Genomic DNA, 20,253 nt, shown 5'->3' on the forward strand with positions numbered 1-20,253 from the left:
ACCTTTTTGAACTGACACATGTCTGGCATAGTGTAGATATGTAATATGTAATACATAGTAGGTTCTTTCTTCCCTCTATTTTTAGGTTAAAAAACAAAAAGGAAGAGTTTAAGTTTAATACAGTATGAACTGGCGAGCCCTGGTAGGTTTTTGAGCAAAGGAGCAACATGGTGAAAGTAGTACTTAGGAAAGATTAACCTGGGAACATGACTTTATAAAGTGGATTGAAGGTAATGGGGCCTGGAGTCAAGGAGGTAAGATAAAATAGTATTAAAATTAAGGAGCAAAGTCTTAAGAGTCTGGACTAGTTCGGTAATCATGACAATATTGAGAAAAGGACCCATAGATAACTGTTTTGCAAAGCAAATCAAATGGGATTGAGTGAGGGTCAAGTGAGGTAAAGTAAAGGGATGATCCTGGAATGACTGTCTAGGTGGCCAGGGAGAGTCTAGTGCCAGTGCCAGAGTCTTGAGAAGTTGGAACTGGTAGCTCTTTGGGGGATGAAGAGGACTTTGGTTTTAAGTGTGTGGTGTTTTTTTGTGACAGTGGATCATCCAGTCTTTTTACAGTTGGGAAGTGAGACAAACAGTAAGAGAAGGTATGCATAGACATGGGACAAATGCAACAGTAGGTGGAGAGGTGTGGATTACAAGGCATCATACAGGTGCTAGTTCAGAATGATGATTTGGGTAAATTGAATAGAGTTTTCTGAGGGAGGAGATATGATTAGCTTCTTAACATAAATCACAAAGTATCAAAATATTTTACTTATTTTGAAAATAATACAGAGAAGAGAAGTGGATTAAGTTAATATTCTACCTACATATGAGCTTAATTTGTAAATTGGTAGCTGTGATGTAAAAGGTAGCAATGATGTGCTTCACCAAATTCTTTACTTAATAATCAGCTTTTATAAGACAGAAATTATATCTTTGCTATAGCAATAAAGAAAATCAGTATTTCTCTAAATCTTATTAAAATAGTGATAATTGTCCTGAGAGAAGTTTTTTATGATAATCCTTTTCAGTTCTTTTTACAACTCATGTTCAACTGCCTAGTACAAGAATTCTACTAACATGTCCTGTCCTCCTTGACCAATGGGGCTTATTTTTTTTTTTTCAGGTGGTGTGACAAGGATGACTGTCTCCCTGGTGGTTATTGTGTTTGAGCTTACTGGGGGCTTGGAATACATTGTTCCCCTTATGGCTGCAGTTATGACCAGTAAATGGGTTGGTGATGCCTTTGGTAGGGAAGGCATTTATGAAGCACACATCCGGTTAAATGGATACCCTTTCTTGGATGCAAAAGAAGAATTCACTCATACCACTCTGGCTGCTGATGTCATGAGACCTCGAAGGAACGATCCTCCCTTAGCCGTCCTAACACAGGACAATATGACAGTGGATGATATAGAAAACATGATTAATGAAACCAGCTACAATGGCTTTCCTGTCATAATGTCAAAGGAATCTCAAAGATTAGTGGGATTTGCCCTCAGAAGAGACCTGACGATTGCAATAGGTACCCTTTTTAAAAATACAGACACACACATAAATCTATTTATCTGTCAGAATCTATATCTAGATAACTATAGACATAATAGATTTCTCGAGGAAAAGAAAGCAAAAATATTTAATTAGTTGGGTTTCTGGGGGGTGAAAGGTGTATTTTATTTATGTCCCTCAAAGTCTTACTTTTTTTTTTTTTTTTTTTTAAGATTTTATTTAGGGATGCCTGGGTGGCTCAGCAGTTGAGCGTTTGCCTTTGGCTCAGGGCATGATCCCGGATTCCTGGGATCGAGTTGCACATCGGGCTCCTTGCATGGAGCCTGCTTCTCCTCCCTCTGCCTGAGTCTCTGCCTCTTTCTGTGTCTCTCACGAATGAATAAATAAAATCTTGGGGAAGAAAAAAAGATTTTATTTATTCACGAGAGACACAGAGAGAGGCAGAGACCTAGGAAGAGGGAGGAGAAGCAGGCTCCATGCTGGGAGCCTGTTTGTTGTGGGACTCAATCCTGGGACTCTGGGATCATGCCTTGAGCTAAAGGCAGATACTTAACTGCTGAGCCACCAAGGCATCCCCTTACATTCTTTAGGAAAGGAATTATGCATCTGTGAATTGTTTCTGCACTAAATGCAGTTTTATCTTTTTGATTTGGCATTGTTATCAGAGATTGAAGTCAGGTTCTTTCTTTTCCCACTCAGGCCTTGTTAAGTTGATATTGTTCCTAACAGCATGTGAGATGAGGCCTTATTAGCATGTGCCGGGTTATCCTACTAAATACATTATTATATTTAACATAGGCTTATTTGAATGCAAGTTATTAAAAATCTCATTTGTTTTTCTGTTTCATGTCACATTCACAAGGTTTTCCTTTTTTCAGTTTTTGGATATAGGTTTACAGTGTTAACATAATACTCTCTAAAGCGAAAAAAAAATTGCTGCTTTATTTTGGTCAAATGCTAAGTTGAAAAGTATATAGTATGTATAGTATATATATAGTATATATATATATATATAAAAAAGTTGAACTGATATTACTACAAATAGAATTTATGAAGCCATTAGCATATTATATTATTTCTTGGAGATAAACTCTTTATGAGGAGGAAACAATTGTGTTCTTCCAAAATTTATTTTTCTCCATATCTTATAGTCCTGCAGTATTGTTGAGGAGGCTGGTAAGACCTTTTCTATACAGTCTGATTCCTTTCCTGCTTCCCTGCAACTCCCAAAGGTGATAAAGGATATTTTAATCAGACTGTTGCTTTCATACTCCCGAGTATTTAGTGGAGGACCATGAGCTGAAAATGTTAAGCATTTGGTCCCATGAGCCCATCCTCTACAACTGGTCTCTCTGGCCATTGCAAAAGGATTGTAAAATATATTAATTCTTGTCCCATTTGAAGAGGGAAGACTTAGAGGAGTATTTCTCAAATCAGAGTGGAAATGCTCAGTTTATAAGAGCTATCAAAACAAAACAAAAGCGCCTACAGAGAATATCCTGTTTAGTTAAGTAAAAGGCTACAGCTTTGGAAGAGTCTTTTAAAGACTAGCCATTCTATCATTGTAAGTGTTGCTGTAGGTAATAGAACAGTTGCCAAGAATGGGCAAAGTATGTGGTCAGACTTAGCTCTTGTGTTTAAGTGTTTCAGTTTCTAAACTATTAACCATGGCCAAACCTACAGTCAGAGAATTTTCATTGTTTACATTCCTGTTCATTAGGTTTTAATGGTAGCCAGCCAAAGAAAAGGAAAGGTTGGAATTTTAGAATTTACATAAAAATTTAAGGGGAAAAAGCAGGGTGTTTAAAAGATGAAGAAAGTGGTAAAAGTTAATAATTATTCATAACCCAACTAATTCTGTGGATATGTTTTTCAAGGTTTTATTACTGTCTTGAAAGAGAATATTGTGATAGCAGATAATGTCAGTTTAAGGAATGGGTATAGGAATGCCTGGGTGGCTCAGCGGTTGAGCACCTGCCTTTGGCCCAGGGCGTGATCCTGGAGTCTCGGGATCAAGTCCCACATCGGGCTCCCTGCACGGAGCATGCTTCTCTCTCTGTCTGTCTCTCTCTCTCTCTCTGTCTCATGAATAAATAAACAAAATCTTAAAAAGAAAGGAATGGGTATACTTTGGATATATGAAATGTCAAGTCATGTCATCGTGAATATTTCACATGATTTTTAGAATACACCTTAAATATTTACCTACATATATTTTTATGAAGTTTACATTTTTGAATGAGAAAAATAGATCTGTACGTGAGATTTTGTTTATATGTATGATAATATAAAATAGGTAATTTATATGTATTTATATAAAATACTTTATGAAAGACAAAAAAAGAATGCTTGAGCAACTGGTAAACTGTATACCATATCCAGGAATGGGAAAACTCAAGATTTTAAAAGCACAGTTTTCTTAATTTATAAGGTCTACATTTTTATGTCATTACATGATTTAAAAATTTTAGTTTATTTATGGATGGTACATTCACATAGTTCAAATTCAAGAAGATTAAAAGTATACAGTGAAAAATGTCCCTCACCCATGACTTCATAGTTATCAGTTTAGCTGTCTGTAGGTAGATATCTCTGGTTTCTTATGTATTCTGTAGATATTATTCTATATAAGTAAGTACATATGTTTTTTTCTCTTTTTAAACATTGTATCAGGCTATCCAATACATGTTGTTTTATGGTTTTTTTTTCACTAAACAGTGTTTTGTTAGACATTTTCCCAATGAATTTCTTTATTCTATTCTTTTAAAGCTACATAGTATTCTATTAAGCAGATATACCATGGGATATGTCATGGTTTCTAAAATCAGTTCCTCATTGATGGACATTTAAGATGTTTCTATTTTTCCGCTGTTACAGAAATTGCTCCCTCATATATTTGATAGTCTCACATATTTAACATTCTGCCTACATGCAAATGTACAAAAATTACTGGAAGGGGAGTTATTGGATCATAGGGTAGCTGCATTTATAATGTTGTAAGATATTTTTCACATCACACCAGGTAGTGATTACACCATGTACTCCCACCAACAGTTAATGACAGTTTACTATATTAAAGTTTAGTCCAAATGGAGAGACATTTCTTCCTGCATTTGTTTTTCTTCCTGCATTTTTATGTCAAGATTAAAAGTGAGGCTGAATGTTTTATAGATTTGTTTAAAATGAAGCATTTTTAACATTTATAGTGTGAGTTGAATTGTCTTTCCTATTTTCCATTTTAAGGTATAAAAGTATACTTGTTCACTTCTATTTATATAATAGGAGCTGTAAGTTTTACAGGGAGACTCTTAGTGTATGAAAACCTAAATATCATTGACATATTGAACATAATAGTAAGGTACGTGACACAGTGACAGGCTACTCTAACTGTACTTAATCTCCTATTCCCTCAAGATCTTTTGTTCAGAATAAAGCTTTAGTTTGCATACCTAGGAGAGCTAATTTGTTATAGTTTTTTCTTTCCATATCAATATTTCAAAACCCTAAAATAGAATGTACTCAATATGCATTTCAAGTAAGTGCACTAGCCTTTTGTTTATCTTTGTAGTAAACTTTATAGCTGGTTTGTTAGATGAAATACCATTTTATGGATTTAGAGACTTTTTAGCTTTCTAAGATTAATACAAGTGATGAGAGTTCTGGAGCCCTGGAGAATATTTTTGCCATCTGTCACTACCAGGTTTCACATAGTCAAAAATGGAGGGGACAGCCTGTGCAACCTTTCTTTTTTGATAAGTTTTGAGAAGTCAAGCTCTTAAGAGTATATTAACATGAGCAGGAAAAGTAAAGCATAAACTTTAGGGGAAGAAAGGTCATTATTTACATTCGGATTTTATGTGAGAAAAGAACCATTTCCATTCTCCTGGAAGTGTAACTCTATTGCTACATGTATACTTTAAAAAAAAAGAAAAAGCCTGAATCCTATCAGAAAATGAAAACTATGATGATATATTCTGTTTTAAAAGCCTCTGAATGAATGGCATTCAAAGAAATTGTTTTTCAAATAAAACAAAACAAACCGAGAAGATGTCTCAGCACTTTATAAGTACTCAATAAATGATGCTTGTTAGAATAGTTACTGTATTCATATAAATGACAAATTTAAGTCCGGCTGGGTGTTCACTAGCCTTGTGCCTTGTATATCAAAGGAGCATTATAATAAATAGTAACTTTTTCTAAAATTTTCTGAAACTTAAAGCATTAAATGTTGACTTAAACAGTCTCAGCATATTTTCATCAAAAAATATTTGTTATCTTAAGGTATTTAAGTTTGATGTGTGGGGTTAGTTTTAACTCAGAATATCTGTCATGCTAACAGTATTTACACTCCACCATTCATAGATCATTAGCCAGATGCTTCTATGGGTTCAGAACACCTTAAGGAGCATCTTTCAAAACCATATATATCACTTGCTAATGGGCTTTCTTCTTTTCTATGCTTTTATCATGCTTTTAAAGTGGCCTAATTAATGCTAGTCATTAGAACTTCAGTTAGTGCTTTCTTACCTGAATGGTCCAGAACAGTTAAATAAGGCTTTAGAGATCAGAAGGAGCAAAAAGAATTGTGGTGTTTGTTTATAAGCTGTATATATTTATCTGCTGCTCACCTTAGGACTAATGCTTATTATTTTAGCTTAAATATTTTATAGCAAATTTTATATTTAAAATATGTTCAGTATAGAAAAATCATATTTGTGAGCACAGTTTTGAATACATATTAACTCAAAATACAAACATAAAGCTACTTATTTTTTTATTTTCTCCATTTCATGGGTTTCCTTTCTCCTGTGGTCTGTGTTCTGCAGTTTTTTTTGCATCTTTAACCACTTGTCTAGCACTTTGAAAGGTAGGTGAGGTAGTTGGCAGCAAACAGAAGCACTTGAAGCAGACTACACCAGAGAGGGGAAATTAACAGAGCCTTTATAAATAAAACCTGAAAAATAAGTCTGTGTCTGTTTTGGCATAATCATAGTTATGCCCACCTGTTAATGCTCATGACTCACCTAGCATTAAAAAGAGAACTAGCTAATTCACAGGGGGAGTGTATACAACAGAGTCAAAACAAGAATGAAGCTCTCTTTAACTCTGCCTCTGTAGGATAAGTGACGTTTAGCATGGGCAGGTGCCATTCAATGATGGATTCCTATAATAAACCATGCTCCAATTTGTGCAGGTTTTAAAAAGCCATATTTAAACATACTTCCTTGTCCCCCAAAGTTAGAAAACAGCTTCAGCCCCACTAAAGAAAATTTATAAACTAAAAATATTTTATTTACATGATGGTTTGTTGTTGGTGTATTCTGATTCTGTGAATTATAAGAAATGACTAAATCAGCTTTTAGTTGATTCCTTTCTTGGTTAAGAAGGTAGGAAAAAGTGAAGGGACCAAATTCATGGGATACATTTGTTTATTTTTTTTTTAAAGTCTCTGAATAAATGGATTGCCCTTAAATCAACTTTTGGTCTTCTCTCTTTTCAGAAAGTGCCAGAAAAAAACAAGAAGGTATTGTGGGCAGTTCTCGTGTGTGTTTTGCACAGCACACCCCGTCTCTTCCAGCAGAAAGTCCACGGCCACTGAAGCTTCGGAGCATTCTTGACATGAGCCCTTTTACAGTGACAGATCACACACCGATGGAGATCGTGGTGGATATTTTCCGAAAGCTGGGTCTGAGGCAGTGCCTTGTAACTCACAATGGGTAAGTTTGGTGAAAGAAATCAGTTTACTTAGCAGAATTTATGATACTTTTTTAGTGGAATTTATATTCAGTTATTAGGGGAAAGTGTAAGCTTTCAAGTGGGAAAGTGTCTTTTAGTATAAAATCAGGATCAGTATTGATCAGATTGACACTTAAGAATAAAAAAATATAAACTACCACATCTTTGCCAAAACATAAAGTAACACTGGTCAGGGACACTTCAGAGTTGGGAAAGAGGTGTAATGGACCTAACCTGTATGGAGTAGAGAGAAAAACCTGTTTTCTTTTTGTGAGTATTTCATATTTTGAATATAACATTCTAGTTCAGTAATAAGTCTCTGGAGTTTTTGCTGATTACTATTTCAGCGATTTTTAACTTATGTATCAAGGGAAATAATATAATTAAATGAAATTTGTAAATTAGCTAAAATCCTCCTTTAGCAAACGCTTTTTCTTTCCTCTTTTCAACCTTTTCCATCCATAAATCTTTCATATAAACTGCTAATGACAAACACTCATGTATTTAAAATGTGTAAATTGATTATTTTTCTGCCCTTTGCACATGAGTTACCAGTGTTTCTCCAGGATAGGAATATAGAAAAGTTTTGTTTGGCAGATGTCCAAGGGACAGAATGGGGTTGTGATGCACAGTATGCCTCTGCAAACATCCCCTGCTTCATTACCATTGCTCCCCTGTGTCCCTTCACTTGGGATCTGTTTCCCTGCCCGTTCTCTCTCTAGTCAGTCCCCTCTATTTCCATTTTATGACTGTTCCTCATTGAAATACTTAAGGACATTGTTTTCTCTGAAGGCTGAGGACAGAAAGGCTGGGAATAAGAAGCAAAGGGTATTCTGGATTGTGCATAAATGAGATGGTTTAACCCTGCCCAGTGCGAAGCTGGTTGAAATGCTAAACGCTTAGAGTGACTTTTGAGTGACAAAACACATGACCCCTGTCTAAGGAAAGGAGGAAAAAAGAAGAAAAGGGAAGGAGGTTTGTTTTCTTGAGCACCTTCTTCAGGTTTCTCACTTAACTTTGTAGTACCTCTGCAAAATAGGTGGTAGCATCTTTACTTCACAGATATAACAAGTGAAACTTGGAAGAGTTTAATACTATGCCCAGTCACTCAGTAACTCAGATCAGGGGATTAAATACCTTTCTAATTTTAGAACCCAATCTCTTGCTACTGTTTTTACACTGTGATTGACTAATAGAACATATCTTCTTTCTTTGTGATTTCTTATTTTCTTGAACAATATATTATGCCATGTTGGGTTAGGAATAGAAATACAGAGAATTGGATCCATGTTTAATGTTTTCACTGTGCTAACCTAACCAGTTAAAACAACTCTAAATAATGTGAAATAAATTATCAAAGACAAAAATTCTTGATGAAAGGCAGGTAGTTTGGAATTATTAAACATCATAAATACTGATTGGAGAAGGGATGTATCTAATAAAATAGATATTTTCTTTTAATATTGTTTAATTAAAAAATAATAGTTACCAAACGTTATTGTTTAAAATGTTGGTAAGTACATGTTAAATAGAGTAACTTTTTATGAAGTGATACAGGTTTTAGGGCCCTTTAAATTATAAGTGGCTCAATTAGAAGCTGAGTTGTTACAATTTTTATTTGTTTTGAGTTATTCTCTGTGCCTCTCATAGTTTGGTCATTCTCTAGTTATGATTACCTGTGATCACAAAGCTGTATGGGTCAATTACTGTATTTCACTTTGCTGATTAATTCCCAGTTTTTTGGCAGCACAGGTGTTAAAAAGGAAAATATTTAAAAGAGTGTAGAAATAACAAAATGTAGGGGAGGAGGAGGATAGATAACTAAAATCTTACCTCATACTGCCCATTTATAAGATAGCTTGTAGTGGGGGGTAGCTTTTTCTAAAGGAATATGTTTCATTTTCTTGGTTATATTTTCCTTATTTTTGTCCTTCAAGGAAAATAAACTGATATATATATATATATATAGAGAGAGAGAGAGAGAGAGAAAGAAAAGAGATCGTTTGGGACGGTAGCTCTTGGGTCTTTATTTTCTTTTTTTTTTTTATTTATTTATTTATTTTTTTTTTTTTATTTTCTTGGAAGTATATAAGGAAGTAGAGTGTTTTATTCTCACTTTAAGTTAAATGATTTAAACTTAGAAAAGAAGCCATATTTACTAGCTTTTAGTGGAGAGTGTGAAGTTTTGGATTACTGTGAGCATCTTCTGGTCATAGTGGGTCCTTAGACTTGGAAAAGAACTATTTGGGGGGAGAGATACAAGGCCAGACTGTTAGCTGCAAGGAGCAAATGAGAATAGGGACGTGAGGAGAAGTGTGTCTAAATTTTAAGTATGTCAGTTACAGATTTCCTATGTTTTATATTTTAATGAGCAGAATTTCTCAAAATCTTTATAATCTTGATGGAACTAACAGGATGTTAATAGGCATTTGCTCACAAAGAGTTTTATGACCACATACGTTTGGGAAGTATTGGATTGTGTATACAGTTGAGGTTTCTCTATTGTGAAATGTCTCAAAACTTATAAAATGTTGATACTGTTTGAGTCTCGAGGACAATAGGAAGCATTCCAAGTTTTGTTCGAACATGAAGCCTTTTTTTTTTTTTTTGGATGGAGGAAAGAGGGCAGAAGAACTCCTGGGATTGGTGTTTTTTGGAACATATTTTGGGAAAACGTTGGGCCATAGTCTGTTAACTTCTTATATCATTGCTTATTAGCCCCACAAAGAAACAGCAAATTACTCTTTACATAAGTTATATTTTGCATTGATTTCCTTTGTACTTCCTGAAATTAATAAAGTAGCACTGAATCTGGCTTTATTCTCAAATAACATTTCTCCATTAGAGAGGAAATTTATGTATTTCCTCCTTTTAGGGCCATTATTTTGTAATATAGAGATTACTTTATAAATCTCCAAATTTGCCATTTGGTGCTTAATCAATTTGTAACTTTCCTCATTTTGTACCTTGTGATTTGGCAGAGATTACTAATATACTAACTGAAATTAATCATTGTATATAACTAGAAAGAAAAGAATGAATAAGAATTAAAGTGGTATTATTTGTCAAGATTTTTCACATTTCCTGATTCCCAACTATAGAGTGAATTGATGGTCTTTTTGTTTGTTTTCCCTCACACACTTAGAGAAGAACATCCATTGAGTGATTCTGTGCTTATTTTAGGTACACATTTTTTTTTTTATTTCATGAGGGCATTTTCTGAGCCTTTTTGGAGGGAGAACTTGTTCACATCCTCTGACAACTTTTCAATTTATCTTCATTCTTAAGGATCGGTGTGTTATTTTAAATAATGAGAAAACATTAGCAGAGAACCTTTCTGCCTTTCCTGCTGCTTGCCCTCCTGCTGCTTGCCCTCTGTGCTCTCCCACCCCACACCCAGTTGTCAGCCTTAATTTTTTTATAGCCGATGTATCTGTAGGCCTGGACTACTTTAAGTGAAGCATCCTAGTGATGTTCATTAAGAAGTCAGGATGTTCAAAGGCAGTTGAGTAGTAAAGTTGACTTAACTAGGTCACCAGGGAGATGTCCAGTTACCCTGAAGGGCATTCAGGACAGGCTTCTAGAGTTTGAAGATTAAGGCTTTTTAAGGTTTTAATCATTCATTATACATATTGCCGTATATTGTAGTTGAATTCATTGACTTCCCTTATAAACCAGTACCCAGGATTTTGTTCTAATAAATCTAATTATTTTCAAGTATCCTTGTGAGAATTTATGCCCCTCATTTTGCCTATAATAGTGATAGGTTAACTGAGAAATAATCATTTAGGAAAAAGCATGCATAACGTAAAAGTCATTTTGATCCCCAGTCATAAATATCTTACTAGTTTATTTTAAGAAGTAGTGTTCAGAAGGTCTGGAAAATCCGGGGGGGGAGGGCGGGGGGCATGTGTATTGAGTTGGCATTATTTATTGAAGTGCATGTTGCCTTTCGTTTTAATCCCAAGTAATAGTAAAGTAAATGTCTTAAGTCTCCTCATTAATGCCATTAAGGCTATTCGACCTTTGCTCTTCCGAAGTAGATCCAAATAATAGCTTTTTAGAGATGAGAAAAATACTTTCTCCTAACAAAGGAACGCTGATATGAAACTAAATCTTAGAGGTTTATAGCTGTGTATTAATATTGTTCCTTTTGTACCTTTCTTTATAGTCACCTTCATTGCGATCTTTTATAATTTTGATGTTTAATTAAAAAACTTCACAGATATTTAAAGATAGTATCATGTCTCTTATGAAAGTCACTAGAATTGATGCAAATGGGACCTGGGATTTCGAACCATTTTTGTTTCTGTTTTTCTAAAGTTCATTAAAAGCATTCTTATGGTTCATGTTTTTATTTTTGTCTCTCATTCTTTATCATTATGATTGGAACCTCTTTTAATTTAATTTCTCACAGTTATTAGCATAACATGATCTGTTTCAGGATTGTCTTGGGGATCATCACAAAGAAGAACATATTAGAGCATCTCGAGCAAGTAAAGCAGCACGTCGAACCCTTGGTGATTAGATATATCAGATCTCCTCAGTAGACCCCGTACAAGTCAGGAAGCATGAAACTTGTGAACTGTTCAGTTCTGTCAGGCCCAGATGCCTGCTGAATAAAAAACCCACATGCTGCCAATTCCATTTTATCTCATAAACTCTGGAAGATAAATTTAGATATTTGTAAAATCGCATTCACAGGAAGTTAGCAAAAGTTAACGTCTCTCATCAGAATCACCGGTTGCTATTTAAGAACTGTAAACAGTTTGGTAGTTAAATGAGTAAATACTGTCGGACGTTCTTAAAGTAAACACAAGTCTGTCTACCTTAGTGGATACACCAGTCTCAGAAGATGCCTGACTGGTTAGAGATGTCTGCCCCCAACCCCCACCCCAAACCCTTTTTCTTTTTATGTTTTCTAATCTTGCGGTACTCTTGTAGTAAATCTAAGCTCATAAATGATTTTAACCGAGCTTAGCAATGTTATAATTGCCAAATGTTGAATATTTTTTATGGGCACACTTAACTAGAGTGTAATGTTGGATATATTTGTGATCATAGCATTAGTTCTTTTTCTGCTACACCTTGCATACCTTCATAGTCAAGAATGTGTGTCCTGCCATTTCATTAGTGAACTGTACCTAGACTAAGTGAACTGTACCTAGACTATGTGTGTGCCCCTTTTGTATGTCCAGAATGCTGTGAGCAGCTTTTTGGGGTCAAATGCATTTGTTTTAACTGGCTTTATGTCCTAGTGGTTTCATGACTAAAGATAGATTTTGAATTATCTCACTGTACCTTACAACCTAAAAATTGTCTGGCTTTAGCAATTCCTGAAATTATTTTGCCCTGCAATTATCATACTTCTTTAAAAAAACCTGTCCCAGTTTGCTTAAGCACACAACTGATTATGTATTCCTGTTGTAAGCTAATATTTCACAAGTGTTTCATGCATCCTTTTTTAAAAAACTACTAACCAGAATAATAAGTAGCTACTCATTCATTCTGCTTTCTGCTTCATCTATAATAATCTGTTAGGACTGCTTCTTGATTTTTCACTTCTCTTTTAATGTAAGCATTAACAACTAAGACTTTCATAAAAGCACTGTATCTTAACTTTTTTGGCCAAAATCAAAAGAGGAAAATATTGATGAGTGCACTAGAAACTTGGATTGTTTTATCAATTTATTCTTAGGGCTCTGAAGCTTGGGATTGGAGTTCTTTGTTGACTATTTTATCTCAATTGTATGTGCTTTCATGAAGATTCTGCATACAACTGGGCAATCCTTAAGTTATTTTTTAAAGTTGGTTAAGTTTGGTTTAAAAAAATGGAATATTGAGGAGATTTGGTCATCAGACATTTTACTGCTTTCTCGATATCATGGGAATGAATTTTCCTTCTACATTGGATCAGTATCATTTCTTGTTCACACATCCTCCCATTTTTTGTTACTTTTTTGTTGGCATACACGAATCAAAGTACCTCTACTTCAATGTGGCATGTGGTCCTCAGAGTCTTGGTGGAAAGGACATCGTACTATTAGTGACCATGATACTTTCATATCAAAGGATGGTTGCTGGATAATTTAATTATCTTTACCAATAAAATACTTTTTGAAAATACACAATCACGGTGCTTGCTTTGCTCTATTCCTGTCAACAAAAAGGATTCAGTTATAGATTGAGCTTTCCTTTTCTTTTCCTTTTATTTTAATAGCAATCTTATGTTTATTCCTTTCAGGCGCCTCCTTGGCATTATAACAAAAAAAGATATCCTCCGTCATATGGCCCAGACGGCAAACCAAGACCCCGCTTCAATAATGTTCAACTGAATCCTATAGATGAGAGAGAGGAAACAGAAGAGGAAGTTCATTTGTTGAATAGCACAACTCTTTAACTTGAGGGAGTCGTCTACTTTTTTTTCTCCTTAAAAAATCTAAAAGCCGGGCTTTTTGCAACATAGTTTGCAAATACTGCTGGTGGAATGAAGGAGTTGTTTGGGGAGGGAAAGGAGCGAGAAGGAAATGAGTGAGGTATTTCCCCATCTAACTGAGAGCAGCAAATCATCTCCTGTTCTGCACTGGATGCATTCAGCTGAGGATGTGCCACAGTTGCGCAGGCTGGAGCGTCAGCAGAAGGGGTGCCACAGCCCCAGCCCTGGAGCACCCAGAGCACCTGGCCTGTTACTCCGACATCACAAAGACACATTAGCAGTCCCTATTTCTGGAGGGATTACTTTGAATTGAGCCATCTATAAGACTGCAAGGTCTTGCCCTTTTGTATCAAAACTGTTCTGTTTAATTCATGAATTATTATAGTTAAGCATTGTCTTTCTACATTCCAGAAGAGCTTTTCTTTCTCTCTCTCCCTCCCTCTCTTTTTCTTTCTCTCTTGAGCTGTAACAAAGCCTCTGTAAATTGGTGTGCCCTTTTGAAACAGTCCTTTCTCATATTGAGATGTACTGTGATTTTACTGATGTTTCATCACAAGAAGGGAGTGTTTCTTGTGCCATTAACCTTGTAGTTGGCACCGCCACTAAATGCTTGGAGCAGTCACATGCACCGCAACAGGTAAAATCTCGAGTGAAGCGTGAACAAAATCTCTCCGCTTGTGCGCATTGTGGTTCAGAATCAGCAACAATGAAACTCGACTTGTAAGGATAAACAGTTTTCTTTTTGTTTTTTTTCCTCTCAGACTTTATGGATAATGTGACCTGGTCTTATGCAAATTTTCTATTCTAAAACTATAATCTACACGTACTGTTCAGCGTAAGGAAACAAAATGCTGCTGCTTTGACAGTAAAGAGAAGGAAGTATTCTGTTTAGCTGTATCTGGTATTAATTGCATGTTTAAACACTGGAATTTTTTTTCTTGAAATTAGATCATTTTTTGTTTCTTTCCTCAAGATATTTTATTGCTGACACTGAAGAAGAAATGTAATTCATAACTTGCACTAAATGTATATTTCTTTTCTTAAAAATTTACCATTCTTATTTATATTTTTATGGATTAAAATTTATAAAATACAGATCAGTTAATATCGCGCTTAAATAATTTTACCTTTTTAATGTGATTTTTATAGACTAATTCAGACTTAAAATTATGGAGATATGAACAAAGTTTACACTGGGAACAAGGGTTTAAAAAGAGGTTGTGGTTATTTGTCTATGATCCAATGTGTACATAAATCTTTTTCTGATCTTTCACTGCCATCCTCTGGATTATGTCTTCTGACCTGTACATTTTGACTCATTAATTAGAAAGTTAAAACACAACAAATCACTTTGCAGATTAAAACCAAAAGTTGAATATCGTTAACCTTTTAAAAAAAAAATCAAATGAAAACAATTGCAAAGGTAGCAGTTAAAATTTTAATTTGAACATAACCTTTGAATCTTTGGGTATGTCACATCCATAAGTGTTCAGTTAATGTTTTGAATATCCACAGTGCACATTTTTGCAGAATGAGTTGAAAATGTACTGGGGTGAGTTTGGGATTTTTGTTTTTGGAAATGTCTGTCTTAATCATGGTCTTAATTCACTATCAGCAAAGACAGTTTACTTGAAGGACTGGCCTAAATATTCTGTGCTTATGCATTTTTGGTAGGAAATGAATTTAGCAGACAGACATTTCCTGAAACATATCCAGCAATGAGCCATTTTTACATTTTGGAAGTGATTCTTCACTTTCTAGTTCTTAAAAATAATATACCTATAAGATCTTGAAGCTTTATTAGATCATGAAGCCATATTAGAATGACAGTTCAAAGTTGAGCAACATTTTAGGAATTTCATGAAACATTTCTTCATTTTGCTATCTGCCCTTTCTAAAATAAGTATTTTGTCCTATTTTATTTCCTCCCTCTGGCAGACTTTGGGCTTTCTTAATGACCCCTTTAAAGTTATCTGGCCATCCAGAGTGAAATCTTTTCTAATGATGCTTCTATATATCCTGTCTTCATCTAGTCCTAAGTGAATTTGCAGTGTGAACTCCACCATGAGTTCTTGAATAGCTTGTTTGTCTTGAGTTACAAGTCTTCAGAGAAGAAACCAGCTTCTTTGCAGATAGCTTCATAACATTAAACATCACCTGGATTTTAGTTCCCATGCTTCCTTTTTGATTTCACGTCCTCTCATTGCCCATCCTGTTTCACAGACTGATAATGCAGGGTGGATATTCACAGCGGATGTTAATTTTTTTCTTGGTATATTTCTATCCCTGGTTAGGTTTTACTGCTAAAATACAGGAAAAGTGTATTTCTAATTGCATTCAGTGGTTTTCTTCAGTAATACTACCTGTTCCACTTTTCTTTTTGATATGTTGAGGTGTGTCAGCTTTTCAACCAAATGATGAAATAGTGGAGACCATGAAATATATGTGCCTGGCTAATTGGCAAATTAATTGACCAATACAATAAGTGGAGCGCCTTATTGGAGTACCCTTTTTGAGAAGGTATGATGAGAATGGGCAAGGGTGTCAGCATCTCTTATTAATAATTGTTTTCAGTTTTGCTTCATGAAGAATGCTTAGTTTGTTAATCTGTGATGTTGCCTAGAGCTGTATTTATCTGTTTTTATTTATACTAGTGTAGTAAAGCTGCATATCATTACAGTAAAAATGATTACTGTGATGAGTTAATCAGAAAATCTATTAAAATCTATATGACAATGTGTGGTTTGGCCTTTAATTATATCTGTAATAGTCCTCCCACTTCTGCTGCTCTATGCAGTGTAGGCCAACATGCCTGGCACATGCAGCCTCAAAGGGGTGATAAATACAATGTTTCTCTAAGGTTACAAAGCCATTTCTATACTTTGCAGGCAAGGGGCAACAAAAGAATAGATACCGGGTTGAACAGCAGGATGTAAATACTACCAGCAATAGTAAAGTCTCTGTTTGTTGGTAAAAGCTGCAGGTTTACCGGAAGATTTCACTTTAGTTTACTTTCAAAAAATTTTAAAAAGATTTATCTATTTATTTTGGAAAGTGAGGGAGGGAGAGGGAGAGAGAATCGCAAGCAGACCCTGAGCTGAGTGTGGAGTCTAATGTGGGGCTCAATCTCAGGACCCTGCGATCACAACTTGAGCCGAAACCAAGAGTCAGACAATTGACTGGACCACCTAGATGCCCCTACATGTTTTTTTTTTTTTTTAATACTACTTTGTACATTTGATATCCACAGTGCACATTTTTGTAATGGCTAATAGGACTGCCTAAAAGGAGGTGGTAACATTTGAATTTTAAACAATTTCAATAGTCTAATATTAAACTTAGTATAAAAGTAAAGCACTTGACTTAAAAGTCCAGAATAGATTTTTTTTTTATCATCCATTTCATTTGACCATTCACTGAGTTTTTATTGAATATCTGTGTGAGAGACACTGTTGTGTTCCTGAAACTTACACTCCAGTAGGGACAGAGACATATATCATATGTCAGATGGTGGTACGCATCACAAACTAGTTCCTTTTTTTTTTTTTTTTTTTTTTTAATTCCCGTGTGCCTTGCGCTGTTCAAGGCATGCATAAATTAGGCAAAAATTCCCATTCTGATGGAGAAAAACCAGTAATGGGGAGGCTGCTATTTTTATAGAGGATGATGATAAAGGGCCTCAGGGATAAAGTCACATTTGAGCAGAATCCTGAAAAATGTCAGGGAATGATTCAGTTACCTGTGAGAAGAATGTTACAAGAAGAGGAAACAGTATATGCAAATATCCTGAGGTAGGATACACCTGACAGGTACAAGGAATATCAAATAGGTCACTGGCTAGAGTAGGGTGTAAGAGGAGGAAAGAGGTTGGGGATAGAGTTATTTGACTTATGGATAAAATGGGAAATCAGACAAAAGTGACATGATCTGACTTAATGTGATTTCTGGCTGCTTTTTTGGGGATAGACTATAATAGTGAAGGGGTGGGAGCTGGAAGACCAATTAGAAGGCTCTTGGAATAATCAAGGTGTAAGATAAGATGGGCCTGAACCTGACTGGAGCAGGTGGAGGTCATTCAAGTGTCTGGATTCCTAGACATTTTGGAGGTGGCATAGGCATGACTTGCTAATGGATCAGATATAGAGTGATAGGAGTAAAGGATGTTTCCAATGAATGACTCCAGGAAGACTAAATTTGAGGTTGTGTACAGAGAAATCTTGGTTTTAAACATGAAATTTTAAATTACTTTCTGACTCCCAAGTGGGGATGTCAATTGGGCAGTTGTATTTACAAGACTCAAGTTCAGGAGAAAGGTCCAGCCTAAGAGACCTAAGAAATATGGGAGGTCCCATCCTGAGTCAGGATGAGATCCCTATGGGATTGAGTGGACAGAGACCTGAGCATTGACATACGTCTATGTTTAGATTTGAGGAGATGAGGGGCCAGAAGAGGGAGCAGACCGTGAGGTAGGGTGAAGATTGGTGCCGTTAAGAGAAAGGTGGGTCCCCTGAGGCAAGTGAGTAGGTTTCAAAGAGGATCAACTTTTCAGGTATTGCTGATCAGTGAAGCCAATGTGGATTGAAAATTGTCCAGTGTAGAGATAATGGGTAACTTTGACTAAAGCAGGTTCAGTGAGATCAGGCAAAAATCTGATTGGAGTGGGTTTGACAGAGACTGATGAAAGGAATTGAAGGCAGGTTTTTTTTGTTTTTTGTTTTAAGATTTTATTTGAGAGACAGAACATGGGAAGGGGCAGAGAGAGAAGCAGACTTCCTGCCGAGCGGGGAGCTTGACCCCAGGACCCTGGGATCATGATCCAAGTCACCCAGGTGCCCCTGAAGGCAGTTATTTCAACTCTTGCTGTGTTTTTCAGAAATGGGATGTGTGATAAAGGGTGTTTTGTCTTTGGATGCAGGATATTATAGCTTTTGTTGTGGATAGGAATACTTTAGAGGGAAAATTGAAGAGAGGAGAGAGAGGTCTTTGAGCAGGCAGGAGGGAATGGCATCTCAGGCGCACACTGGGACATTAAGCAACATTCCTAGCAATGTGGGAAAGGCGGAGCATATTGAGTAGTAGGTAGTGTGAGGTGAGATTTTGTGGAAGTTACTTTGTTTTTCTTAGTGAAATGAACAGAGGGCTGGGAGGTATTGTTGCATGTTTGAGGAAAGATGTGAAAGTAGCAGGATTAATGGGCAGTAGTATGACCAACTTGAGGTTAAGAGGAGACCAGTTGTCATGGTTTTATTTTTTTCCCCAGCCACCTGATACTGAGAAGTAGGAGTAGGCAGCTTTTTATCAGGCTTCAGGTTCTAACATAAGTACAACTAATGGAAAGAGGGCTAGTGGAGTAGATGTGGGAGTGATTATAATGATGGAGAGTGGAATATAAGGGCTGGGTAAAGAAGCAAGAATATGAAGTGAGGGAAGAAGAGTGAAAAAGGCTGTTTAGGTCACTGAATTGGTGCAGGGTTTGGTGGGGTTGAGAACCAGTTGGAGCGGGGGCTAGAGGAAGAGAGGTGAAAAGATGGGTGGTATTTTGGATAGTAGTTTTTTTTTTTTTTTTTAAAGATTTTATTTATTTATTCATGAGAGACAGAGAGAGAGAGAGAGAGAGGCAGAGACACAGGCAGAGGGAGGAACAGGCTGAATGCAGGGAGCCTGATGTGGGACTTGAACCCCGGGACTCCAGGATCACGCCCTGGGCCGAAGGCAGGCACTAAACCGCTGAACCACCCAGGGATCCCCTGGATAGTAGTTTGTTCACAAAAATAGCCCTAGTTTGTTGACCCCTGGTCTGGATCACTGAATAAACTGTGAGGTTTAGGGTATCAGAAGGATCATCTGCATAGACAGTGGGTATCTGTCATTGTGGCGATGTGTTTGTAGCACTATCTTAGATTAAGTTTTAGAACTTTCATTTTTTCCCTTGGGTATATCTTTCTACATACATGTCTGAGAAGTCCTACAGAAACTCCGTTATTAAGCTCCAGGAATGAGCTTAGCTAAATTTGAGGAGGGTAGTGGTATTGTTCAATTCTTACCGGGTTAAGGTACACTTCACTTGTGAGTCTAGGCCCTTAGAATGTGTTCTCATAAGTATAGAAGTGGTGTTTGGAAGCTACTCTAGCCATCGGATGGCCACATCCTAGGTAGATAGAAGATATTCAGCAAACTAGGTTTCAGCAGCCTGTTTGTGGGTGAAGGAAAAAGAAAGGTTTGGTATTGTATGTATGGACCATGCTCTAATGAAAAACGTTCAGTAGTTGGAAGTTCAGTACCTTCTGACACCTGCTTCCAGCCCTCTGATGCATCTTGGAGTTTGAGACTGTAAATCCACAGTATCCAGATTATAATGGCCATATACTTGGCATTGGTCTCCAATTAGGTCTTGGCTACTATATGCCTAGCTTTCTGAAAATACACATTCGTGTTAGGTTTGTGTAAGGAATGGGTGAAAAGCTGATCTTTTTTTGTTCCTCCTTCATTTTAATTTGTTGCTTGATAAGAAATCCTGTTAGAATCCATTTTATTGATCACAAGGAGGTAGATTTTTAAAAAGTTACGAATTATATT

General features: G+C 36.1%; 1 protein-coding gene across 6 annotated transcripts in view; it reads left to right on the top strand.

Annotated features, from left to right (window-relative positions):
* The window catches only part of CLCN3 (chloride voltage-gated channel 3), an 87,886-nt gene extending 71,473 nt beyond the window's left edge, over window positions 1–16,413 (top strand). For 4 of the 6 annotated variants that reach the window (XM_077868540.1, XM_077868545.1, XM_077868544.1 and 1 more), the window contains 4 exons: window positions 1,123–1,521; window positions 7,006–7,222; window positions 11,686–11,761; window positions 13,486–16,413. In XM_077868540.1, the coding sequence (XP_077724666.1) occupies window positions 1,123–1,521; window positions 7,006–7,222; window positions 11,686–11,761; window positions 13,486–13,641 (848 nt within the window). In that variant the 3' untranslated portion in view covers window positions 13,642–16,413. The remainder of the gene's footprint in view (window positions 1–1,122; window positions 1,522–7,005; window positions 7,223–11,685; window positions 11,762–13,485) is intronic. The other 2 variants (XM_077868542.1, XM_077868546.1) reach the window with 1 other exon arrangement.
* The last annotated feature ends 3,840 nt before the right edge of the window (window positions 16,414–20,253 follow it).

Source organism: Canis aureus, chromosome 24 (assembly GCF_053574225.1).
Source record: "Canis aureus isolate CA01 chromosome 24, VMU_Caureus_v.1.0, whole genome shotgun sequence".
Lineage (NCBI taxonomy): Eukaryota > Metazoa > Chordata > Mammalia > Carnivora > Canidae > Canis > Canis aureus.